Raw genomic sequence first — 25106 nt, 5'->3', positions numbered from 1 at the left:
ACGTCCCGGCCCCGGCGCGAAGAGCGGGGAGGCCCCGCGGGGCCGCCGCCCGCCCCTCGCCCCGCCCCTCGCCCCGCCCCTTTCCCCGCCTCCTCCGCGCCGCGGCCGGCCGCCACACGCCGGCAGCCTGCGGCCGGGCTCGGTGCGGTGCGGTGCGGTGCGGTGCGGCCGGGGGGCTCCCGCCCAGCCGCTGCCCGCCGGGTCCATGGCAGCCATCCAGAACCTGCAGCTGTGGTGCAAGCAGCAGTGCGAGGGCTACCGCGACGTCAGCATCACCAACATGACCACCTCCTTCCGCGACGGCCTCGCCTTCTGCGCCATCCTCCACCGCCACCGCCCCGACCTCGTGTGAGTACCGCGGCCGGGCGTCGAGGCCAGCGTGCGGGCTTGGCGGGGCCGAGGGGCCTCACTGGGCTGCGGGCAGCCCGCTGTTGAGCTGTGGACCCTGGTCCCTCGGTCCGCCGTGGTCCCTCGGTCCGCCGTGGTCCCTCGCCTTCCCAGCAGCCGCAGCCCTGGCAGAAATCCCGTCTCCTGCCTGGGAGATGCTGCGGGCGGGCGGCCCAGCTCAGCCAGCACCCACGCCGAGAAGCTCCAAGTGAAGAGCTCCGCTCTAGCTGCCTACACCCTTGGTTCTTTTCCCTTATGTTTTTAGGTTTTCGTCTTGCTTCACTCTGTGGCTGGAGTATAAATATTTTAAATGCATCTTTTCCATTGCAAAACGAGCTCAGGCACTGATTTCTGGGAAGCATTTCCTTCTTTGCTGTTGGTGTTTGCTTAGGCTGGGCTTTCCTTGCCCGGCCCGACGGCAGCTCAGCCGCTCACGAGCTGGGAGGCGAGGGCTGTTTAAACAGAGTACAATAGAAGGGCAGGGCCCGGCAGCCGCTGGATTCCTGCACATCACTCGTTTTTTCCATCCAGAGCTCTGTCTGGGGGAGGCAAAGCACTTTCCACCCCTGCTTGGTGCCATTGCTGGTGCCCTGTGGGTTTCAGCCTGCCCCTGCCCGAATGTTAACGTCTGGGTAGGGAAGTCGCTGAAGGGAGACATAGATCCTGCTCCCTAGTTGGGGTTTTTTTTCACTTCTGGCCTCTTTGAGCTTTGGGGAGCGAGGGGCAAGGGGCAAGGTCAAGGCAAGGGAGCAACACAAAGATTGCCAAGAGTATTGATTGAAGTGTTTGGTCTGTCCCAGTCAGATGTGTCCAGCTGGTGAAGGACCAGGTTGGGTTTTCTGTACTGTGGTGTCCTTAAACTCTGCCTTTTTCCTCATGTTCCCAGGACAGCCTGCTGCTTGGGTTTGTGTGCAGAGATCTCTCTTAGAGATGTCTCACTTCTGGTGGAAGCCCAAGGAGAAGATCTCCTCTTGCTCTTCTCTGTTGTTTTGAAACTTGGAAGACGCAGGAGCAGGCTTGGGCAGGAGGAGGTTAGTGCAGGAGCTTCAGACACGCTTTCTCTGTAGTTCCCAGTGCTTGGACAGTCACCATGGTGTTGCTGTGTGTGGTTTCCTGACACGCTGTCATGTCCATGTGACTCCAGATATTTCCCTTCCTTCCTTTGATTCACAGTCCCAAAGATAGAAAACACCAGGGCAGAAAGGTTGATGTGACCAGGAGGTGCTCGTAGAGGGACCGTGGCTGCTTCCTGGCCGACTCTGCAGCTGGCCCATCTGGAGCGTGGGTGTAAACAGGGGCTCAGTGACTTGAGAGCCGCAGTAATCCTGTTGACCAGTTTAGTGGGTTGTTTATAATCCTTGAACTGCGCATCAAGAGTTGTGGACAGACATATCTTAAATAAATGCTCCTGTGCTGAAGAGAGAAAATGTTCCTTGTGGCGTCTCTCTGTTCCCATTCATTTTCTTTTACGATGGAAATTGTGCCTGACTTTATTCAGGACCTTACAGAAGCTCTTTCTGACTTGGACCAGCTCAGCAAAGACTGCTTGAAGGCTAAAGTAAGAGCAGCTTTTATCAGTGAACCCCCCTCAGCAGCAGGAAAGCACCAGGTGTATCCTTGGCTGGGCAAAGTCCTGCTGGAAGGAAATTATGCTTTCGAGTCGTTGGTGGCCAGGGCTGCCAGGAACCATGTGTCGGATCCTGGGGCTGAATACCTGTGCAGGTTCTCCATGAATCTGTAAAAGCTTCTCTGAGCACTGGTGGTGCAGGAGCCACCGGCAGAGAAGTGCGGTGGGGTGCGTGTGTGGCTGTGACTCCTGCTTACCGAGGGCTTGAAGTGGTTTATCCTGAGCTCCTCCCCTTGCTTCTGGCAGGGATCCTAGCTGGAGGTTAAAAGCATCATACTGAAAATAAAACTAGAAAAGGGTAATTGGTGTTTGGAGCGCTCAGTGTGTTTGCAGTGGCTCTGCAGTATAAATCACAGAACATGATTCAGTCACAGCATCAAAGTTTTGCAACAGTGTGTTTTCCGTCCTGGTTTACACAAATGACATTCTTTGGCTGAGGAGTGCAGGGTATTTCTCCTTGCAGGAGCCTGAGAAATTCCCGGGAATGCTTTAAGCAATTACAAAACATGGTCATAATCATGGGCTTGTTTTGTTGGGTACGTGGGTCAGAGGACAGGCTGTTGTGGGTCTCTCCTCTCTTGCTGTTTTCTTGCTGGAAAACCATATGGAAAATACGATAACTCCTCTCAAAATCGGTTGATGTCAGTGTTTATGTTATCGGTGAACAGGGAAGGCTGTGTAAAATTAGAAATGCATTTCCCACCCACTTCCCACTCACTCAGGGGTGCTCTGGGGAAGGGGAGACGCATGCTGAATTACCATGGAAATTCATTTCTCTCTCGTCCCAGCCGAAGAATGCTTCGCAGCCAGCCCCAGCCACGCACGCTGCATCAGGCATTTCCCAGCCCGCTTCCTGGGGTGATTGCGGAGCCCTGAGGCTTCTCTCATCAGAGGGACGTGAAGCCTCATGGCGGTGTGGCGGGAGGTTGGGGTCTGTGGCTGCCACATGTGATGGCAATGGCTGTGCGAGCTCCGGCCACGGTTTTAGTGGCCTTGGCCTGAGAAGTGAGCTAGAAGAAGCAGGGGAGCTGCGCACAATCACTTGGGTATTAATGCCAGATGTCGAGGGAAGGTTTTGATTAAGTGCATTCTCTTCGTCCGGGAACTTGTTCGTTCCCAGACTGGTGTCCAGCTCGGCGTTCTGGGCACAGACTGGTGGTGAAATCCCCCTGGGCGGCTGCCCAGCTGCAGGCTCCCGCTCCTCCAGCAGCATTCCCCGGGCCGCTGTCGGCTCGACAGGGCAGGCTGAGGGTCACCCACAGGGACAGGGAGGGCCCTGGCCGTGCTGAGGATGGGATGCTCGCAGTCTCCATCTCCTTGGCAGAAGGCTGGGGTGAAGCAGAGCTGCCTCCTTGCCTGGCCTCCGCAGGGCTGTGCTTTGCGTGGCAGACGTAGGCGAGGGGAGGAGGGTGCTGGGGTCATGGGGTCTCGTCAGTCGTTAGTCACCCCCAGCAGCACGCTGCAGCTCGCCAGCGAGACCGGAGCAGCGTGGAGCGGGCATTGCTGAGAGGGGGACGTGCACATGGCGGTCATCTTCCACCTGGGATTGCCATCCCTGTCCCCTCTCCCCAGGCTGGTTGCACCTCCAGAAGGAGCACAGCCAAAAGGTCCCATTCCCAGCAGAGCACGCTGGAGTTGAACCCTCTGTTCAAGGACTGTGAGCAGGCAAAGGGTGCTTCACTCTTTTTCAGTGATCCTTTTGAATGCACGTATCTTAATGTCTCTAGAGAAAATAGTACAGTGCTGAGAGGCAGAAGCTTTGTGAGGCCATCATGGCTCTGGGAGTATTTTTGCTCAGTCTGCTCTGAGGTAAAGTTTCCAGCCGAGTTGGTGCTTCCAGCGGCAGAGATTCCTCCTAGGGAAGCACATGGGCTTGCAAAGGGCTGCGGCGTGCTCTGCGAGCGCTGGGTCTGTGCAGCTGGAGCAGTGGGTGGTCACGGGGATTTGTGGTCATGAGAAATGCTCAGCTGCTTTTTGCTAAGAGAAGGATTTTCTGGGCAGCTAAAAACTTCACTTCTATTCCTGTGCTAGTGAACTCCACTCTGATTTGTTTCCAACAGTGGAGGCCCTCTCTTGGGTCAGATTTGTATTTCTCACCTCCTCCAATTAATTCAGTTGCCTGTGTTTTCTCAGTGGAGAACTCCCTACTTCTCCGTTTGTATTAACTTTGCTTTCTTAGGATTACATTGGTCCAGAGAGCTTTGATATTCCAAAATAGGAGATGCACCAGCAAGATCAATTTCCAAATAAAATATTATATGTAAGCAGTTCACCTGACTAGCTAGGGAAGGAGTGATGCTGAGAGGGCAGGAGGCTGTAGAAATGACCAGGTAACTTGGATGTCTGCACTCCCCTTTGGGGAACAGAAGGGAATTTCTGACATTCACCGTCAGAGATTCAGGTTTGTAGGTCTCTGTTCCATGCCAGGCAGTGTGAAGCTGCACGCACGCTGCCATAGCAAACAGCATTCAGCGTGGGGGCAAAAGGAACTGACCGACCATGAATAGGTAACTCCAGTGTGCTACGTCTTACGTGGCAGGGTGACTGAGGAAGCTGGAGCTCCCCTTTGCTCTTGCAGGTGTTCTCCTGTCTTCAGGATATCCCTGCGACAGAGACTTTATTCGGGAGCGGAACCGGGAGTGAGGCAGAGAGCAGCAATCCCCTCCTCAACTGGCTCTTAAAAAAGTTATTTTCTTGCCTGACACGAAACAGGATGATTGTAGCTATTGTTTCACTGAAGCTTTTTTTGGCTTGTGATTATTTTTGTTGCTCTTTTTAATCCATTGTCTCAGGGAAGGGAAATCTCGAGGCAGGAGCACTGCTGGAAATAAACCCGCTGCAAGTCCCTGTGATTTTGCACAGAAGAGAGTATAAGATTTAGAGGTGCGATGTGCCTTGTCTTTACGTGCTTCTTGGGGGAGTTTGACCTTTGGGTCTTATCTGTGGTTCGTTCTCTCTGTATCCCACATAGCAATGCCAGCTGTGGGAAGCAGGGAGGAGGCGTAGGCTGCGGCATGACGGACAAAGCTGTTTGCAGGCGCCTCATTTATAACGTAACGCTCCACTTTCTGCACTAAGTAGATGAAGGACCTGGTTTGCTCCTTGCTGTTACAAGTCATGGAAAAAGTTCCCCTGCTGCGATGCAGCTCGTGTGTTCGTCTCATGAATAGGCCGCTGCGAGCCAGCTTTGCCCTTGCCTTCACACGGTCGTCCTGGCTCCTCAGAGGTGAGGGACTGACTAACAAGGGCAGGTCCACATCGCTTACAGAGGTGCTACGTACAAAAACGCAGCGTTGGTGCGGTGGCCTTTTTTTGTTTGTCAGCGAGAATTTCCTCTCTGTCACCAGCCTTCTGTTTAGCTCTGTGCTGGCAGGTAGAAGGATTGTAAAGTGAAGCTGGGTTATCGGAAAGGAATTGACCCTGCCCGCTTGCCTGGGCAGCAGGAAGCAGTGTTGGAGAGCAGGGCTGCCAGCCAACAGTTGGTTTTGTATTCCCAGTTTAGCAAGTGGCAGTCAGTTTAAAACAAAGCTGACGGTGGCTGTTTCCTAAGCGAGGGATGTGCTCTGCTATGGGTGAGAAAGCACACTGTGTTGCAGCTCTGCTTCCAGGAGTACAAACTCACTCTCCCCCATGCTTTCTTGCCTGTCCTGCCAGATCCCAGTTTCTGAGTTCCCAGCACAGAGAGGGGTGGTATCTGGGTTGGACCAGAGAGGGGGAGAGCAGATCTGGAGAGAGGGGAAGAGGGAGGTGATGTCCAGGGACAGCAGAAGGGAAGAAGGATTGTTGACTTTGGCTGGTAACTGCAAAGAGTTATTGTCTCTTCCTTTTCAGTTATTGGTTATGATTACAAATCAAAAGTGACAGCCCTAGGGAAAGGAGAATAAGATTCCTACAGGCAACTTTGGTGGTGTCAGCCGCAGTATTGTGTTGTGGGCTGAGGTATTTCCCAGGCAGATTCCTGGTGCTGTTTTTGTGGAGCTCTGCCAGAAGCGAAAAGAGGATTTGAAATGAGAACTTGTGTGCTGGTGGAACCAGCGGCTCCTGAGATCAGAAGATACAGGTGTGTCGGAGAAACGTGCGATACATGCAGCATCTGAGGGATCCACGCTTCCTTGGAGCTGAGGCCTCTCTGTATGGAGACAACTGGCAAGACGGGAGAAGAGCCTGGATGAGACTGGAAAGTAATTCCAGGGAGAGAGTGTTGCAGATCTGTCTGGCAGGCATTGGTGCATCTTTTTGAGGTGGGAGAGGAGCAAGGCTTTATTGGGGGGAAAAAGCCTGCCCCATGAGTTAGAGGTTGCTCCTGGCTGTCTCTGCAAAACTCCTGAATCTGCATGGGATGTTTTGACATCAGCATGTCCCATCTGCAGGAGGCTGCGGGGGTTGGCCCTGCAAGGGTAGATGTGCCAAAAATATGTTGTGCTGCCTGTGGGCAGATGGCTGTGCCTGCTGGGTCTCTCCTGCCCATCTCTGTCCTGGGAGGTACAGCAGGTCTGTGACTGTCTCAGGTGGGATCTGCCACACCGCTCCCTCTGGAGCATCTGGGGAAGGCAGGGTGGGAGGAGGTGCTCTGTCCCCCAGACCAGTGAGGCTCAGAGAGGTTCGAGAAGCTGGAAGTGAAGCAGCTTGCTCTGCATCACCAACCTGAGATTTTTCTCTTCTTTCTGTTATTTCAGAAACTTCAACTCCCTCAGTAAAGAAAATGTGTATGAGAACAACAAGTTGGTAAGTGACTTTTAATGTTTTACTTTTGGTCTGGTCTATGACCTGGCACCTTGCTTTTGTGGTTTAGTGACAGAAACCCTGCAGACGCAGTGTGCTGAGTGTGCTGTATTCAAATCCTGTGCCTTATTCTGCATGCATCCAACCTTCTGATTTGAACAACAATGTCCAGGCTTGCTGGCTGCTTGAAAGCACCCTCAGACTGCTCACACTTCTTCTCTGGCTGCACAGCAATGCCTGTGTCCAGTGTGTCCTCTGGCTGCAGGAATTTGGACAGAGATGGTGGGGGTCAAGACATGGACATGTTGAATACCTGATGATCCTAAGGGATGGACCAGGAGGTAGCTGATGTGAGAGGGAAAGCGTAGGGAGTCTTCCCCACTTCTGCTCATTCCCAGTGCAGGGGATGAAGGCTGCTGGAAGGTGGAGGTGTCCTAAAATCTCATCCTGCCTCACACTTCACTCCAGGATGGGTTTGGAGTTTCTGTTGTTCTCTCCATGAAGAAAGTAGAAGTTGGGCAGGCCAACCCTCTCGTGCACTGGATTCAAGCATGGGCTTAGTGCTCTGAGGAAGGATTTTCTCCTCTCTCTCTCCTTCGCAAAAAGAGAGGCAGTGGATTGAAATGCTTTTTTTCCCTTGATATCACTCCACACAGCTTCGTGGCTGCTTGGCAGGAGCTTGGGATGTGAATGAACCATGGCAGCTTACTCTTGTCTGGACTGGAGGAATGACATCCTCTGACGCAGTGAGCCATCTGAGGTGGTCCTTGCCTCCGGAGACCTGAACTTGCCCCACCACGCTCCTTAGCTTCTGCACCCCTTCGGCCCTGGCCGTGCTCACAGTGCCTGTGACGGACCCCTCACTCCCAAACTGGGCTGCAGTATGTGAGCAGTTATTCACACTCTCTAGGGTTCAGCCCTGCATGTTCCTCTCCTCTAGGTGAGATTCAGACCCAGCGTTTTTGCCCTTGGGGTTTGGTATTTGGCAAGCATCAGGGCCCCTTCGCCGTGGATGGTCATCCCGGACAGAGTGCTGTGGAGCCCTGAGTGTTCCCCCTTCCCGCTGGGCTAATGGTGTCTGCTCTGCTGGCAGCTTTGCTTGTCTCTGGGAAGTGAGCTGTACGAGCCATCTCCACTGCTTTTATTAATGAAAAGCTTCTTTGTGCCTCTCATAAAAAGAGTTGCTCTGCTCCTTTGTCGCAGCCTGTGTTCCCCCCCTCCTCCATTTCTTTGTTTCTTTTATGTCCTTCGTTTCGCTCTCTCTTCCTTATTCCACCTGCTGTAGGATGACTTGTCTGTGTTGCCCTTTCTCTGCTGGTGTCCTGCTGCCTTGGCTCTGCTGTGAGTGGGGTGGACCCCTCCATCTCCCTGTGGGCTCTGGGTCTGGCCTCCCCCTCGGACTGCTCTCCATCCTAGCTCCTACGCTTTCTTCCTCTGGCTGCCCTTGGGATATGAGTGGGTCTGATTTCTCCCAGCACTGTTCCTCAGCTGTTGTTCAGACCCTCATTGATGCTTCACTATTCAATAACTTCTTTTCAGGGGCTGTATTACTCAACTAAAAAAGTCTTGTCTGGGCTGCAATTTGCCATATAAGGTCTTCTGCCGAGGAAGAATGTGTCACTTCTCAAGTGCCAAAAAACCCAAGCCCAAAACCTAGAAAAATTTCAGTTGGTGCCGTTTTTTTGCTAAAGATTTCATAAATACCTAAAGAGGAGAAAGGTTTCTAGAGGTCTTGGATCCAGTTGTTTCAGTGCTAATGGATGGTGGCAAGGTGTAGCTGATGCAGCGGTGGCCTGTGTCAGAGGAAAGCTGTGCCTGGCTGGCTCGGATGGCCTTGAGCATATCACTTTGCCTCCTCTGTACAAAATGGGAGCAGTGGCACTTACCTCCTTCATAAAGCACATGGAGCTGCACTGATGTTATGCAGAAATAACGTGTTGCTTCTTGAAAGGCCAGCCTGGGCAGGCAGGTAGAGGAGAAGGGCAACTGGGCCATGTTAGGTGGTGATCTTGTTGGATCTTCAGGCAAGAGCAGTTCCCAGGAACGTGAGGATGCTGTAGGCGCAGGGGACGCTGCCTCCTAATGCTGCTCGCTGCATTGCTCACCTGGTCCTGGCCAAACCAGTTGTGTGCATAGAGCATCCTCCTCTTTGTGGTCCAAGCAGCCCTCGCACTTGTTCTGTGCCTGTTGGTCTCACCTGTGGCTCCATCTGGCAGGAGGTGGCATGGCCTGCCTTCCCACTAGACTGCACACTGGGAATGTCCAGCAAGAAAACCCCACTGGTCAGACCAGTTGAGCAGCCAGTGCAATGGGGAACACTCCGAAGAATATATTAAGCACTAGGTTACGAGACAGGCGGGTGCCAGGCTGGGCTGGCAGCTGGGGTGACGCAGCCGGAGGTAACTGGCTGAAAGCGTGCTTCATGTCCTCTCAGTTACATTTTTACTGGGATACCCAATGGAAAAAAATGGTAATTATCTTGCTAAAAAATAATGGCTGTTTGTTTCTTCTAAACAGGAATAGTTGGCTTGTACACCAACGCTGTTGAGTGTCTGTGCCAGAGGTCAGATGCGGAGGATTTTAATAAGTTTGAGTCTTTCTTTAACTCTTTCGCTGTGGGGTGTTGAGCAATAGCCTTCCTTGTGCCTCTGCTCCTGCAAATGCTGTTTTCCTTTGCTTTGTTGACATTTCAAAAGAGATGCTCCACAGGGGGAGGGAGAGGATTTTTCCCTATAAGCCAGGAAGGAAGAGGGCTGTAGAAAGTCCCTGGTAAAAGCCCTACGCTGAGTTGAGCAAGGGCAAAGTTGCTTCATGGGTGTTGCATTTTTTTGTCCTCTAGTAAAGGCTCTTGTTCAGAGGCAAAAGAAAATAGGTTTTTCCTCCTTTATCTGACTTTGATGCTGCAGTTTCAAAGCACAGAGGACCGCAAAGAGGAATATTTCCCCCAAATACATGTTAGGCAGCATGGAAATGGTTAAGCTGGAAGGGAGCTAGGTATCTGGAATTCTTCTGCATTATTCCTCTATTCGCCTTCTCTAGTCTGGGAGCTAGAGCTCGCTCCTGCAGCCCAAGAATTCCCCGTTTTCAGATGGGGAAGAGCAAGCAGTCGTAGGCAGGAAGATAGAAAGCTGCCTGCAAACACCTACCAGCGCACCGTTAATTGGGGAGTGCGCCGGCTTGGGCTGGAAGCCTGGAAAGGAGTCTGCCAGCCTGGACTGACACATCCCCTTCTGCCAGGCCTCGACTCCGCAGCTGTGCATACGCAGATAGAGGCAGGCTGGAGGAAGAGCAGGGGAAGCCCAGGTGAGTTCCTGTGCAGCGAGCTACGGCCAGCTTGCCAGGCCAGATTTTTGGCTCCCTGCCTGAATTTCTCAACGCGGTGTCTGGAAGCCATGGGTCCGTTGGTTCCTGTAACGGCCGTATGATGTAGGAGTTAAACTGGTGCAGCTGTTCCCCAGTAGAGTTATTTTTTGAGTAGGGCTGTTTGAAGTAGTTTCTTACTTCTGATGAGGAGCAGCTCTACTGCCTGGACAAGACCCTCCTTTTTTTTTTTTTCTTCCTTCTCTAGGCATTTCGAGTGGCGGAGGAGGAGCTGGGGATCCCAGCCTTGCTGGATGCAGAGGATATGGTTGCCCTGAGGGTACCAGACAGGCTGAGCATCCTCACCTATGTTTCCCAGTATTATAACTACTTCCACGGACGGTCTCCCAGTAAGTACCATGGTCCCTGGAGGGGTGGGAAGGATCGGGGCTTAATTTTGTGCTTTACCTTGCCTTCTAACAAGCTTGGAAATGCAAAATAGGCTGCACAGAGGCCTTTTGGTACCAGAACTATTTGTATGGAGGGTCTGAACTCTTTACACACTGGCCTACAGTAGCACCAGTGCTTTTGGAAGGGCACAGGGCCGTGCCTTGCCTTATGACTAATGCCTTAAAATTTAATACAGAATCTAAAATTTCTTATGGTTCAGCCAGACAGTAGCAGTGAAGGTTTCCCTTTGTGGTTCCCACCTCATCTTTCCTTTTCGAGCACCTCCATCCCTGTTCCAGTCCTTCCGACACTGGAGGGCTGCTGAGAAGCCAGTCTGACAAGGCTGAGCTTGTCTATGGGGCTGTGCCAATGGAACAACATCCATGGTAGGGCTTGTACAGCACAGTAGTACTGATATAAGGAAGCAGAAGAAAATGGCATAATTGTGATAGCAATTCATTCAAACATAAAGCAGGCCACAGAGCTGCCAAGGCAATATATTCACTGGAGAGTTTATCTGGGCTCACAGGAGCATTATTGTAGACTTGGTTTATATTTGGCTTTAAGCTCATACAAAATGAAATAATACAATAAACCAATTTCATAGGTTCCTCCAGAGGAAACTTTAGAAAGTGGGACATGAATGACTTAGCTGGTTAAGGTGAATCTAGATGGAGAAAAAAGATGTGTTGAAAATGTCCTACATCTTGGACAGAAAGCACAATTCACTCTGAGAGTTGCCTTTAATGTGTAAACTCTTCCCCCTTCTCTACCTCTTTACACATTTAAGCATGCTTTCTCTCCCTCCAGAACTTCTGCCCTCCCCCCTCTTCATTTTTTATTTCGTGTTTTACAACCATGCTGGTTGAAGTCAAACAAATTCCATCGTGTTTGTGCCAAGTGGTGGGAATCTGTGTCAGTTTGGGGTCTTTACTCCCTCCCCCCCAGCATCTTGCCTACCACGTCATCAAGCACAGCACATTTTTATACTCTCTAGTGTCCCACAAAACACTCTGGTTGCATTCCTGTTGCTGGGGTGAATGTGCGTGTCTGAAAATGAGCCCGGCCAGGAATGTGCCCTCTGACACCAAGCAGACTCCTAATGCCATAGTCGTGCCCTTCGAATGAGCTCCAGCAGGACCATGAAGTAAGCAGGGCACAGAAGGCCAAAGAGGGCCAGCAGCCAATATTTTGCTGAGGTCAGGCATTTACAGAAGAGCAGAGCTGAAGCCACCCGTCTTTGTGCTGGCCTTTGGGAATTCAGTGAATGGCACAAGTGGGAAGTGAGGGGGCAGCCCGAGTCTAAGCCATTTGCTGTGTTGGCTGTCACCAGACCACAGGTCGCTGCGGTAAAAGCCCTGAGTGTTTATTTGGATAGCTTGCTTTCTTGAGAGAAGACTGCTGGGAACTGGGCTTCCTCTCTGCTCCCTAGACCCTGCCCAGGCTCCCTCTCCCTCCATATTTACCGAAAAGGGTACAATATCTTTTCAGACGGGTGGTCATTTAATTGGTAGCTCTTAAAGTGAATCTGTGGCTCAAATATCCCACAAGGAACACAGAGACATCTCGTTCACAATAGGAAGCTGCGCAAAAATAACATCCCTGTGAGACAGATGAGGGGCCTCGCCTGTAAAAATCGTGCGTGAAGCCGTATTTCCCAGGGAAGCCTCCCTGCACTTCTCAGGGCACGGGACATCATTCCTTGCTTGATTGAAGTGTGTTTGGGATGCTCTTTTCTCCGCTAGTTGAGTATTTAGAGGGTTTCTCTTTCGTGTGCAAAGAAAAGAGGATTGGGCATTTGCAGGCTTCTTGAGGCAAGTCCTGTTGGTTTCTGCATCAGCACTACCATGGCACCTCCAGGTCTCTGCTGCTGTGGAATTACCCGTCATTAGTGGCCATATCTGCATTTGACGAGCCTATTTGCTCCGTGAGAGCCCTAGCTGTGCTGTGGGGTAGACACCCACAGCAGTGAAGGTTCAGGTTGTGATGGAAGCCTGGAATCACAGCAACCTGAATGAAGCAAACCCTCCGTGCTGGAGTTCCTTAGCTGTGATACCGAACAGCAGTGGCTGTCTCAGTGGTGATCAATTCTAGCCAAACTGTGGGCCCGGGTACAAATCCAAGGTCTTGTTTACATTGTTGACTAAAGGTGTTTTGTTTTTCTTCCACTTTTTCATTCCTTTCTGTGGAATTCCCTGAGAAGAAGAAAAATCAGCAGTTTCACTACCAGATGATTCCAGCGTATGTTGGTAAAATTCACTTGTTGCTTCTTGCTCCTCACTCCCCTGCAGAACTGCTTGTGAAGGAAGCCTGTGTCCCCTTGTGCTTTGCATGTTATCCATCAGGCACCTCTGGATCTTCGTATATTGTAAATGACTCCTATGCTCATGGCTTTTCCTTATGTTACCTTAAAATCTGTCCTTCTTCTTTTCTTCCAGTTGGAGGCATGGCTGGAATCAAGCGTCCTTCCTCTGAACCTCAGGAGCAGCCTCTTGGGAAGAAAGCTGTTTCAGAGCCTCCTAAGCCAGTGCCACCAAAACTGCCTCCTGCCCACCCACCAGCCAGAGCTAAGCCAAAAGAAACCTCCCCAGCCACCACGGTAAGAAATGTGTTTTGGGGTGTTCTTTAAACCTTAAATCTATTCAGTGAGCTGGAGAGTATTATGCTGGTTCAAGGCTTGTAGTGGTAAGGACTTAGTCTCTAAATTTTCTGCTCACTGTGGGGGATTTAATCCAGAGGTCTGGTTACTGTGCAGATTCAGGTGGGAGTCATTGGAAGGCAGTCAGTCAGCTGCGATTTATCTGATGGTTGAATAGGGCATGGATGCCTTAGGACATGGCTATGCTGTGCCTAGACCTTGGTGATGGAGATTTTTAACAGAAGATATTATTTTTGCTGGAAAACATTGGTTAAATTCTTGGAAACAATTTCAAAGCGGAGTAGGGACAAAAACAGGGTGGAAGAAGGGAAGCTCCTGTCTCAGTGGATTAAGGACCTTTCCCAGCTAATTCAAATCGGAGACCTTTGCACTTTAGTTCCCCACAGACAGACAAAACACCCTGGTCCTCTGACTTTGTGGGATTGAGTATCCCTTACTCTGTCCTGCCAAGGGCTGTTCATATCAACTAGGGGTTAGCGGGAGCAGGGATTTTCTGGATATCACTTCTCTGCCCTAGCCAAGTGGCTGTGCAGTCGAACTCTCTCCTGCCTGGGAGATCCGTGCTGCCTGCTCACCCACTGCGTTTCCCCACAGAGAGGGGTCCTGGCGGAGAGCAGGAACATCCCTAGCAGCAGCTGTGGAGTCTGCGGGAGCCACGTGCACCTCGTGCAGCGCTACTTGGTCGACGGGAAGCTCTATCACAGAAACTGCTTCAGGTACAGCTCTTCAAAGCGGGGCCTCGCAGATGAGCAGCCCGGTTCCTTTGGGACTGGAGGGAGAGCGGTGTGAGGCACTCAAAGTGTTAGAGGACATTGGTGTCAGAGTGGAGGCAGCCTGGGCCTGCTCTTGACCTGTGCGCAGGGGAAACTCTTCACGTGGGTCTGTTTTCATCCACACCTTCCCTACTTCGGGCCGTGGTATCAGCAGCTCCTGTTTCGGTGCCTGAGGAATGCGCGCGTGGGGTCTGCTCACTGCCAGTGTGGTGCCTTCGCCTTGCCTGTGCTGGCGGTGGAGTTGTACCTGTACTCTTAGCTGTGTGGCAATGGCCACCCAGAGCTCTGGAGCGTGTTTCTGAGACTTTTGTATCCACAGGTGCAGGCAGTGTTGGAACGTGCTTCTTCCTGGAAGCTACAGAGTTGGGCCTGAGCCTGGTACGTTTGTCTGTACCAGCCACCAGCAGCCAGACAATGTCCAGATCTCTGGTCTCCACAGCACCGGGAGCAAACCTGAGAGCACCCCAGCCCCTACCAGTGCCAGGGCATTCCAGAAAGCAGCAGAACCCAAGAAACCGGAGCAGGTGTTGAAGAAACCCAGCCAGGAAGGCCTTACTAATTCAACCAAGCCATCTGTTTCATCTTCTGAAAGCTTTCGCTTCAAAACTGCAAATACTCCATGGTCCTCTTCAGCTGTAAATAAACCAGATGACTGCAAAGGTACCCCGCTGGGAAATCGGACAGATCACCATGAAGGTACCCCCTCAGGGCCTCTTTGGACAACCTCCACAACAAAGACACAGCAGGCCCGAGAAAATTTTTTTTGGTCATTAGACTCCACCAGCAATAAAACCTCTGACACTAAAAAACAAGTCCCTTCTTCTCACGGTAAAACTGCCTCTGCCAGAACCACTGCTGAGGTCGGTCCAGTGCATGCTGAGAAGGATCGGGCACGTAACCATATTATACAGGCTCTGGCTGGATCAAACACCTCTCCGAACAGGCCAGGAGGACTCAGTTCCACTGGCTCCTCAGCATCCAGCAGGTAAGTGCTATTTCTGTTTCCCCCTTTACTCCCAAGATAATCCTTAGGATAACTTGGAGAAGTCCCTGCATCTTTCTTCCCTTTTCCCTGATGGCTTTTGTGGCTGAGATTTAAAGGCATGTAGAGGGACTCATCCAAGTCTTTGGAACAGAGGCCAATAAAAAGGTCTGTCCTTTCAAAAAGACTCACTAGTTTGTTCTTTTTTGCAGTGGCAAGTTTTCTCCCACCAGTTCTCAATGGCAGAGTCCAGCTCCAAAAGGACAGTCCAACAAAACAGGGTACACAGCACTAAAACAGGAAAAGATTACAGACCCTCTGCCCAAGAGCCAGGCTGCCAGCAAACCTGCTGATTCTGTGCACAAGCCAGAGTCGAAAGGCATCAAAGGTGAGGGTGACTGGTTCACATACAGCTCTGCCTGGACACAGCATGCTGACTTGATGCTTTTCTCTTGGACCAGTACAATGAATGTGTCAGTGACACCTGTACTTTCTGTGTTTACCCACCACATAAGAGTTTTCTGAGTTCTGGGGCTCAACACACCTCCATTTTTCCCTGTGCAATTGCTCCCTGTAGCATGGTGAGTTTTTCTTCTCTGAGGATCGCCAGGTATCTGAAATTGTACTAGCTGTCATCAAACGTTGGGATAGTGGTGGAGTTCAGAGGCTTAGGTAGACTTTCCCAGGTGGGAGACCGTGCCAGAACTTCAGGATGATTTTGTGGTTGCAGTTGGGCTCCCCTAGCCTCCATGTCTGTTTTGAATAGCTTCCACCATGGTGACTGAGCAGTGGGCTCAGGGATGATGTTCTGGGGGTACCCAGTGTCTCAACCACTTCCAGATGACCTGGCTTTTTTTGGGCTAGAAGCAGTATCTGCCTGCAGTTTGCTGTGAGCTTGTGGGGTTTTTGTCTCTCCCCCTTCCTGCCTCATCCTGTAGTCTCTGAGATCTGAGCTGTTTGTGTTATATTGCCTGTTGAATATGCATGTTCATTTTAACTGCTGTATTTCTGTAGCCGCGTAGGTTTTAAAGCATTTGAGCTGCAAGGGGCAAAATGCCACCAAGGTTATTTACTACCCATTGTGTGTGAATCTGTCCATGTTAAACTTGTGGAACTGGTGCTGATTGCTGCAATAACAGCAGATAAGCCCCAGTGCATGGCTTATCTCCTCAGATCCTCATGAGACTCAAATATGACTTGTTTCTTTTTATTGGATCTGATATTATCCTGCTATGTCCCTTTCTTTAGGAAGCACAAATGTTAGTGAAGACAAGTCTGAGAGCCCAGCAGAGTGGAGATCTCGGTTGAAGCCTGTAGCCAACAAGTGAGTGTCTTGGAGCCTGCAGCTGTGTTTGTTGCTGCAGGTCTGTGTGTACATAGGAGGGAAGAGCTCCTGTGTTTGCTTCTGTTTTCAGCAATTTGATGGGAAAGGCAAAGGCTTTCATTTCTGGGGAGGGAAAGCGTATTTCAAATTGCTGGACTCAGATTAGAAAAGCGTGACCATCCCAGATGAAGATCCAGCCCAGGATGTCCAGAACTCTTCCTGTGGATGGTTCTGCAAGAGGGATGGTTTCCTACCTTTGTCTTTCTTCTTTGCAGAGACCAAGGTGGCTCTAAGAAACCTACTGATAACTCCCAGGTGGGAACAGGGAGCCCAGCGCTCAAGGAGACAAAGCCAAGTCCATTAGTTGTTCCATCAGCAAAGCAGGACTCTGGTATGAAGGATATAAGCTTTGCCTTCATTTTACTGGCCAGGCAGGGGACAGGCATTAGTGCTGCAAGGTACAAATAAGGAACATGGTGGAGTTAGTGCCTTGCTTCCAGGGATTTTTGCTCTCTGCACCTACTTCGGCCCTGTGGCGCCTTTATTTGGAGAGCCATCCTTCCCTAGGGAGAGGGACTCAGTCTTCACAGGGTGTCCTTCTGCAAGACAGCTAGCAAGATTTAGCTTACCCTCTCTTGCATAAATGTGTAATGGTGAGAAATCTTGGTGGTGGTTCCCAACCATTTATTCTTTTTCTCCACCCTTCTCTCGTACTCTGGCCTTGTAATCAGTGGTTTCTCCCCGTTTCCTTTGGGCTTCTGCCCCTCTTTGTAGTCAAGAGAGGAAAACTAAGACTAGAAATGAAAGTGGCTAGTGGTGAATGCTAGAGATGCTGGGCAATAAAGGGATTTTTGTGAGATGAGTGTGGAAATTTCTTGCCCAGAATCTGTCTGTGCTTCTTAATCCAGCTTCATCTGGTGGATTCACAAAGAAGAAGTTGATCCCCAGTGCAGATCTTATCAGGAGCTGTCAGAACTCAAAGCAAGGCTGGGAAGACCCTGGGGGCTCTGCAAAGAAGGAGGAAGAGGGCAACCAACTGAAGAAAAGCACTATCACAGGTAAGGTCTCTTCTGCATGCTTAGAGGCATTCTTTCCTCTGCACTGTCAGGGAACAGCCTGTGTGGTCCATATGGGAGATGTGTCCCCGAGCTTTCTGTGGCTAAGCTTGTGGCTGTTGTCATGGGGAAAAAATCTGTGTCATTAATTTTTATTAGCCAGCTTGGCATAAGCAGAAACTAGGCAGGCCAGAGAATTCTGTGGGAAGTGAAGAAGTTAAAATAGGGATTTATCAAGGTCACTGCCCTGTCATTCTTTAGACTCAAAGCTATGAAGAGGACCATCTCCTAATTCAGGGAACTGGGATCTGGTAGATGTCTCTGTTCATCTCCAGTACTCAGCTTTGGGGAAATAGAAGGAATGCAGAGAACGGTCAGCCAGAGACTCTAGCTGGCAGGACCCACAGTAGCAACAGCCAAGGCTGCTGCTTCTTGGACTTTCAAAGATGTCCTGACCAGTTCTGACCAGTTTGTCCTACCCTTAATCCAGTTTCTTACTCCTGTATGTTCAACCACAGCTTTACTGTGTACCTCTTCTCCTTTGCCCAGTTGTCCTTGCTGCTACGTGTCCTACCACAATGCAAATGAAGTTTCCTGGAACTGACCTGATGTTTGCTTGGCTTGTTTGTTCTCCCCTTTCCTTACCCCATCTGGCTCTGTCTCACCTGTTTGGACTAGCAGATCCTCGCAGCAGAGCTCTGATGTTTGTCTCAGAGCAAGCAGGGTGGGTCCCGATGGTTCAGTGGCCTCATGCTTTAGTGTTTGTTAGATGGTTCCAGCATTGTCCTTAGCCTGCACCTCCAACAGCTACAAAGCATTCAAACTCCTACTGTGCTGTCTATTTTAAAAGTTTCGCATGTCTCCACTGCCATCATTTTCACAAAACTTTCCATCTCCTCTTTCCTCAGACTCAGCCACAAGGTTCAGCATTACATCTTCCCCAGGAAGCGAGCTGTTAAGATAAGGGAGGCTGGTTTTACATCTGTCTTTCTAAAGCTAATGATTGCTGTTGGGAAGTGCCCGCTATGGGAAACTTTCCCAGCAGCCTCCCCCCATTTTTCACCTGCGTGCAAGTCTGCCATCTGAAAGGCTGTTCTCTCGCTGCTGTCGCTTGGCAGCCTGTGGGTGAAGGACAGACTTGTTGCGCCTCTGCATAGGTCTTTGCCTCAGCGCTCGGAGAGCTGCTGTGAGCAGTCGGCTGCCATTCCTGCCCGTAATCCGGTGTGTGTTGCGTGGGGCTGTGGACGGCGAGCATTTCTGTAGATCATTAGTTTTCTTTGGCGTAAGTAGTGTTTTCTGTTGAGAAAGGAGGCTCCAGGATTTTCTTGCCAACTGTCCTACTTCCAGTTTGCAGGCAAGCAGCCAACCCATCTTGTGTCTGTCAAGACAGAACTTGAAGGTTTCAGGGAATATCAGACCCTGAGCTGGTCAGGAGAGCGTCGTTTTACTAGCTGTTCCCTTCCAGTGACCTTGGCTTTCTCGAGATCAGTGGTGCAGCTTTCTGCCTTGATTGGAGATGCTGCAAAGATCATCCGTGAGGAGCCTGGAGATGCAGGGCTGAGCTGGGAGAGGGAGGTGTTGCTTGGGCAGCAGCAGCAGACTGCCCGTGGCAGGCCAGGTCCCTCTTGGAGGAACCTTAAAGAGAAGTGTGAGTCAGAGGTAGCGTACAAGGCAGCAGACCAGCAGCATCCAGAGGGAAGAGATACTTGATGGAGGCCAGCAGTGCAGAGACAACACAGATGGTTGCCACATCCATTGTCTTCTCCTCTTGCACTCTTCCTAGCAAATGCAATAGAGGAAGGACTGGGCAATTGGAGAGCTGTCCTTGAGCTCTTCCTCGAGTCAGCGCCAATTGCCAGAGTGTGTGTGCTGAGCCTGCACCGCTGCTGCCTTTCTTACAGCCCTGCTCTTTTGATGCTAGAGTTTTCCTTCCTATCACATCCACGTATGCCTCTGTTCTCTCTCTGCGGTAATTATCCAGCCCAGCCCCTCGGGTATCCGAATACCTCACACTCTGCTGTAGTTATCCTTGCAGCACAGTTGGGCAGAGGAAGCCGAGGCACAGTGGAACAAACACACATTGCTTAAAGATTGATTTTAATAGGTGTCCAGGGCCTAAATAATGCTGTGTAGCAGGGCCTAAGGGACTTCTCACCTAGAAAGTGTTTTGTGGAAGGAATTGAACCTTAGTTTCCTGAGGCTTGTGCTAAGGTCCCCTAGACCATCTTTGTTTCATCACTATTTACTGATGCTTCTTCGTACAAGAGCACTTAGAGGGGCATTTTTAAATATGTCCTGGTGTTTCCTGTGGCAGTAACCCAGTATTTCTGTACTGTGCTTTGGAAGCTTACTAAGGGGTGGCTTTTGCCGCAGTAAGTATCTTTTAACAAGATAGTGAATGAACATGGAAGTCAATACTCTCGGGTGCAAGCTCCCAAGTCACACCTGAGTTAGTTGACTGCCTATGCCCTGGGGATGCAAGCAGCATCGGACCAGAGGGTACCTGCGTGTCCAGCCGCGAGGAGTATATCAGGCGGTGCTGTTTCCTGTGGACACAGCTCTCAGTCTAGCATGCCCATGCGTGTGTGTCGTCAGGGCCTTCTGTTGGGTGGCAGGGACCTGTTGTGCTCTGTGGTGGTGTAGGCACGGTCACACACCACAAAAATATTTAAAGTTTGTTGTGACGGTTTTGGGGTTTTTTCTTCCTTCTAGTTAAACCCACTGCTCCGAAAAGCACCCAGAGCCCTGAAGTTGTGTCCCCAACCAAGGTATGGCTGGAAATCAGGTGTAAGGGGAACAGGCTGGGGTTGCTGGGTATCCTGCTGGAGTGCTTGCCCAGAGATGTCTCACTTTGTCTTCTTGGGAGGGTTTGTTTGAGTTCCCAGGGAAAGCATGAAAGGGTCTGGGGCAGAGACAAGATGGAGAGACTGCAGGTTATCTCCCATGCAGGGAGATGATAGAGGCTGGAATAAGACAAAGCCAAACAAAATTCTGGTCGACTTAGCCTTCCCCAACAAAGGAGGGGGAATGTCTGTGGGTTAATGAGTGTGAGTAAATGTTGTCGCTCACACCGAATGTATCACAGCGCTGTAACACTGCAGTGGCCGCCGCTCTGTTGTGAGCAGCCAGCTCTGCACCTCTGCTGGCATGGCCCTTCCAGGACATGGCTCTGCAGTTGGACTCCCTCTGTCATTTCCCACCGCCGTTAGGGCTGTGACCTCAGCAGGCAGTCGGAGGGCACTAAGCTGTATTTGTTCCTACATTTGTTTCCCTAGCTGCACCCAGACTACCTCCCCGAGGAGGAAATCCAGGAGAAGGTGCGCGACATCGAGAAGCAGCTGGATGAGCTGGAATTGAAAGGAGTGGATCTGGAGAAGCAGCTACGTGGCTGTGAGGGAGGTAATGATGACCAGGGGTCAGCTCTGTTGTGGTGAGAAAATGTGAGGCTCGTGTCCTACCCCTGGGCATTCTTGGCTCCATTTCTAGGAGCTCATGCTACCTGTGAGACACCAGGTTGCCAAAGGTATCTGGCATAGCAAGATAAAGCCCTGGTAATTTTGAACCCTCTCTTGGCTGTTCCCTAACCTGTTATTTGAGCAAGGTCTTGTGTTTATTTGGCTGAAGATCAGGCAGTTTTGGGAGTGGAAGGCTGCCGTTGATCTGGCTTTTGCTTCCCAAGCCAGACTGGCTGTCCTGGCTGGCTCCAGTTCCACAGGGCTGAGTGAGTTCATTCAGAATGCCAGAGTTGGGCTGGCCACGTGGAACACGAGCTGGGTGCCCTGTGGCAGAATATCTGTGAGCAGCTCCCTTGAATCTGCAGGGAATGATCGGTGGCCTTTCCCTTGTACCCAGGAATACCAAAGATGAGCTGTTTTCCCTTGAGGTTGCCTATGGCTTATATAAGTAATCTCAGGCTCTCCCTCAAATGATTGTGTGTTTAAGCCGGAGAGACTGAACTGATGCAGCTTCTGAAGGAGTCTTACCTGTTGTCTCCTTTGCAGACGAGTCTGAGGATGCCCTCATGGTGGACTGGTTCAAACTGATCCATGAGAAACAGCTGCTGCTCAGACAAGAATCGGAGCTGATGTACAAGTAAGTACAACCAGAAATTCACCCATCTGCTTCTGCACTTCGCCTGTAAGCAGTGAAGGAGAGGGAGCGTGGCAGCCCCAAAAAATGAAGTGCCAGTTGGTGGGATGAGGAAGGCTTGAGGATCTCTGGGAGAACTGCGGCATCCTGATGTATTAGCTGATGGGCCTTCGAGCACCCAGGGTCTGTGATGAGCTTATGGGGTGGGAAACCTTGCAAAGATGATGGAGGAAGATTTCCCCCGATCCACCAGCCCATACCCAGGTGGTTGGCAATGCAGAGATGAGGCTTTAGCATGATGTGAAAAGGGTCCAGCCCTGGGGCATGGAGCGGCAGTAACTCTTCACTTCTGTGGTTCCTTCCAGGATGAAACAGCAGAAGCTGGAGGAGCAGCAGTGGAACATTGAGACAGAGCTCCGACACCTCATGAACAAGCCAGGTAAGGACCAGCTGGACAGAGAGTCCTGCTGGCCCCTGGGTGTGTGGAGTCCTCAGCTCTGCACACCAGCCCTGGGATGTCCTTCAGATCTGAATGACACTGCCAGGGATCACAGTTTCACTGGGGGATCTCTCCTGACTGCTGCACTGTTGAGCTGTCAGGTGCAGACTCCCTGTAACATCCAACCCACCTGCGCTTTCTGAGGGCACGTAAGATTTGCTCCTGAGTGTGAGGATGATAAAAGATGAGCCTGTGAGAGGGACTTGCTGGAGCAGGGTGGACGCAGGAGCCACAGCGGGGAGGTACTCACCTGTAGCTGTGAGATGGACTTCCCTTGTCTTGTGCAGAGGAAGCAAAGACACCCAGGGAGAAGGAGCGAGAGAAGGAGCTGCTGGAGTCATACCTGAACACAGTCAATGATCGGAATAATATTGTGGAGTGCCTGGATGAGGACAGACTCAGGTGAGGGCCTTTGGGTGGTGGGAGATGAGCCAACACCAGGGATGATTTCCATTGTATTTCCTCCACTGCCCAGGCTGTGGGGGTGGATGAATGGCTGTAATCCAGAGTTCTGTTCCATGAGAGGTGGGTGGTGACCTGTCACCAACCAGCTTGTCCTAAATGCTGCTGCCGTTGCTTTCTTAGCAGCTGTTAGAAACCGAAATCAGAACCGCAGCCATGTTCGGTGCTCTCTCAGGCTAATGCTGCTCTGAGGACAAGGGCTGTGAAAATGTAGAAGACAAGGAGAAGAGAAGGAGAGGCTGGAGACGGGGAGGAGGGAGGCAGCACGGGACCCGCAGGAGTACTCTGGGAACGTGAAGCCAGGAGTGTGTTCATCTGCTGCAGCAAGTGAAAGAACAACTGTGGCCAAGAGTTGGATCCTCCCCAAGTTCAAAAGAAGACTGCTGTGTCAAGTAGCTGGATTTGTGCCTCCTGTTGCTGAGAGCAGCCTCTGTTTCTTGACCTTAGGGCACTGACTCCAGCTAGAGGATTCTAGTAATGCCCAGGCTTTTGGCTCTGGACTTGCCCAGGCACGAGGAAATAGCAATGTGTGTGTTTGTGACTGTGATGTGAGCACCTCTGCAGCACCCCAGGCTACCGGTGTCTCAACCTTTGTTCATCTCCTTGGGTGTGGTGCTGTCTCGAATGATTCATAGGCCAGCTGGGAGAAGGGCCTCCCTGCTGCAGTGCTGGACTGCCACGGTCTGGAAATCCCCACACAGGCCCTTGCTTTCAAGGCAACCGGATGCGATTTGCTAATGCCTAGGACTCCTCTAACTGTTTTTTTCCTGCAGCCTTCTTGGGGTGTGCTATGGAGGTCGGTGATTTCTGACTGGGGGAATAACAGTAACCTTTTACGTTGTCTTTCGGTGTCTACCAACTTGTCATAAAACACAGCAAAGTTTTCTAATGCCGTGCTGTTCCATTACAGAGAACAAGAGGAGGACCAGATGTTGGCAGACATGATCCAGAGGTTGGGTAAGGGCCCCTTCTGCTCTTCTGGAGCAGCTCTAGGTGGCACTGGGGCTGTGGGTCTCAACCTACTCTGTGTCTGCTCGTTCTGCAGATGGATCTCTAGAGAGCCAGGAGTCGGAGAAGAAGAAGAACAAGTTCCGCTTGTCCAAAATATGGAAGCAGAAAAATAAGACTAAAGCTCAGGAGTGATGTTTCCCACCCCAGCAGCCAAGAAAGGGGCATCAAAGGGATGTTCCTTCTTCACTGCTGCTTTCCTGGAGTTGTGCAGGACTCTGATGAATCTCCTCTGCTCCCTGACATGGAGACTGCAGATTTGCAGACCAAAGGGAGACAGCGTGAATTCGCTCTGGCCTTGGCATGGGGCCCAAGAACACCTTTCCCAGATGGACTTTTAAGACTCTCTTCCTCCTTTGGATCTAGCTCAGACCTGGCTTCAGCCTCGTTGGCAGCTCAGGAGGGCAGAGCTCAATTTGTCCATCCACTGCTTGGGTCATTAAAAGTCCCGAATGCAGGAGCCTGGCACTGCATGTTGCCCCACAGTGCCCGTCTCATGTCAGCCGGGGCTGTGCCAAGGATGCTACACAGGTGTGCGGAAAGGCAACTCTCCCTCCCTCCCTCTGTGCACGTGCTCTCTGGCCAGGATCAGAGACGCAGAGAGGGAGGTGCTGCAGGGCATGAGAGATCGAGGGCCTTCCCCTTACTATGCCGGTGCAAACTGGAGCTGCAGGCTCAACAGCAGGCAGAGAGCGGAACCAGCTCTGTATCTATGGGGTGGGATGCCCTAGACCTGGAGGGGTTTCAGCAATAGTGCTGTTTCCAGACCTCCTTTGGGGAGTTGCGGTAGGCTGGATTCTCAAAGCCATGAGGAGTTGCTCACTGCTTCATTCCCTCTGTGGGGGAGATTTGTAGCTTCCTTATTTCTCTGACTGCACACTGAAGCAGAGTTTTCGTTGTCTGTGGCCCATTCCACTGAAAATGAACAGAAGTCTTAACAACCTGGTGCTAACCAGGAGGAGAAGGGAATTAATGGGTTTGCCTCACCCGTGAGTCTTCTGCACGGGACCGATATTTCAGTTCCCAAGGCTCTGTCCCTGAAGAGCCAGTGCCTTCAAAGGGTGCTGGGGTTCACCTTGGTGAGACCAGGTCCTGGCCTGTTGGCAGTGAGTCCTTCTGCTCTTCCCTCAGTCCAGTGACAGCAGCCAGACACGTGCCCTGTGTGGCAGCGTCCTCTTCTCAGTCAGCCTGGGGAGCAGGGATGGAGACAGGCTGGGAAGCATCAGATTAATTCGTGATGCCTCTAGCTCTGGTATGTGTGGACTTCCCTCCTCCCTCCAAGGCAGGTACTTCGAGGTTTCTCCGGGTTCTGTTCTCCAGCAGGCCCTGGGGTTTCGCGGGGAGGAGGCGATGCGTCCCGTACCCACGAGGTGGCAGTGGGACTCTCTGTCCCCAGCAGCCGCCTTGGGCACTGCTCGGTGCGGAGCCAAGCACCCAAGGGGTTCCTGGTGTCCATGGTGTGTGCCGTGTGTGTGCGGTGGGTCACCCTCCACCTGCATACGCTTTTGTCCAATAAAGAGTTGTTGGAGCAAATGTCAGAGTCCCGTCGGGAGTTCGGGTGTGGGTCACTGGGTGCAAGCTGCCCCGGCCACTGTGAGCACTGACGATCCCTCTCCGGAGCTGTGAATGGTAGCGGGAGCTTGGCGTACCTCTGGTGGAGAGGCTTCCCTGCCCAGAGCTTGCAGACCAGCTGCAGCTCCTGGGAGAGCAGCAGCGCCGAGGGGCGTCTCGGTGGTTTCGTTCTCAGATAAGTGCATTTTCCCCCTTGC

General features: G+C 51.5%; 1 protein-coding gene across 4 annotated transcripts; it reads left to right on the top strand.

Annotated features, from left to right (window-relative positions):
* The first annotated feature begins 151 nt into the window (after nt 1–151).
* On the top strand, nt 152–24835 carry MICALL2 (MICAL like 2). 4 transcript variants are annotated; one of them, XM_075436818.1, is made up of 17 exons: nt 152–348; nt 6691–6739; nt 10305–10446; nt 12925–13085; nt 13740–13861; nt 14238–14903; nt 15113–15288; nt 16149–16224; nt 16500–16615; nt 17133–17282; nt 19992–20047; nt 20555–20678; nt 21281–21371; nt 21734–21807; nt 22155–22269; nt 23240–23286; nt 23375–24835. In XM_075436818.1, exons 1-17 carry the CDS (start codon nt 206–208, stop codon nt 23470–23472), a joined length of 2406 nt encoding a protein of 801 aa, XP_075292933.1. In that variant the 5' UTR covers nt 152–205; the 3' UTR covers nt 23473–24835. The 4 variants fall into 4 exon arrangements, with proteins under 4 accessions (XP_075292933.1, XP_075292934.1, XP_075292935.1 ...); XM_075436819.1 differs by lacking the exon at nt 22155–22269 and having other exon boundaries at nt 23375–23458; XM_075436820.1 differs by lacking the exons at nt 152–348; nt 6691–6739 and adding an exon at nt 9964–10039 and having other exon boundaries at nt 23375–24834.
* The last annotated feature ends 271 nt before the right edge of the window (nt 24836–25106 follow it).

The sequence above is a fragment of the Opisthocomus hoazin genome, chromosome 15, assembly GCF_030867145.1.
Source record: "Opisthocomus hoazin isolate bOpiHoa1 chromosome 15, bOpiHoa1.hap1, whole genome shotgun sequence".
NCBI lineage: Eukaryota > Metazoa > Chordata > Aves > Opisthocomiformes > Opisthocomidae > Opisthocomus > Opisthocomus hoazin.
Note: the sequence above shows the minus strand (reverse complement) of the source record. Positions and strands in the feature narration are given on the sequence as shown.

Coding starts and splice junctions, on each gene's coding strand:
- MICALL2 (XM_075436818.1), top strand. CDS start 206: ATGGCAGCCATCCAGAACCTGCAGCTGTGGTGCAAGCAGCAGTGCGAG. Junction 13,862..14,237: donor TATCACAGAAACTGCTTCAG/GTACAGCTCTTC, acceptor TTGTATCCACAG/GTGCAGGCAGTGTTGGAACG. Junction 21,372..21,733: donor GAATCGGAGCTGATGTACAA/GTAAGTACAACC, acceptor GGTTCCTTCCAG/GATGAAACAGCAGAAGCTGG.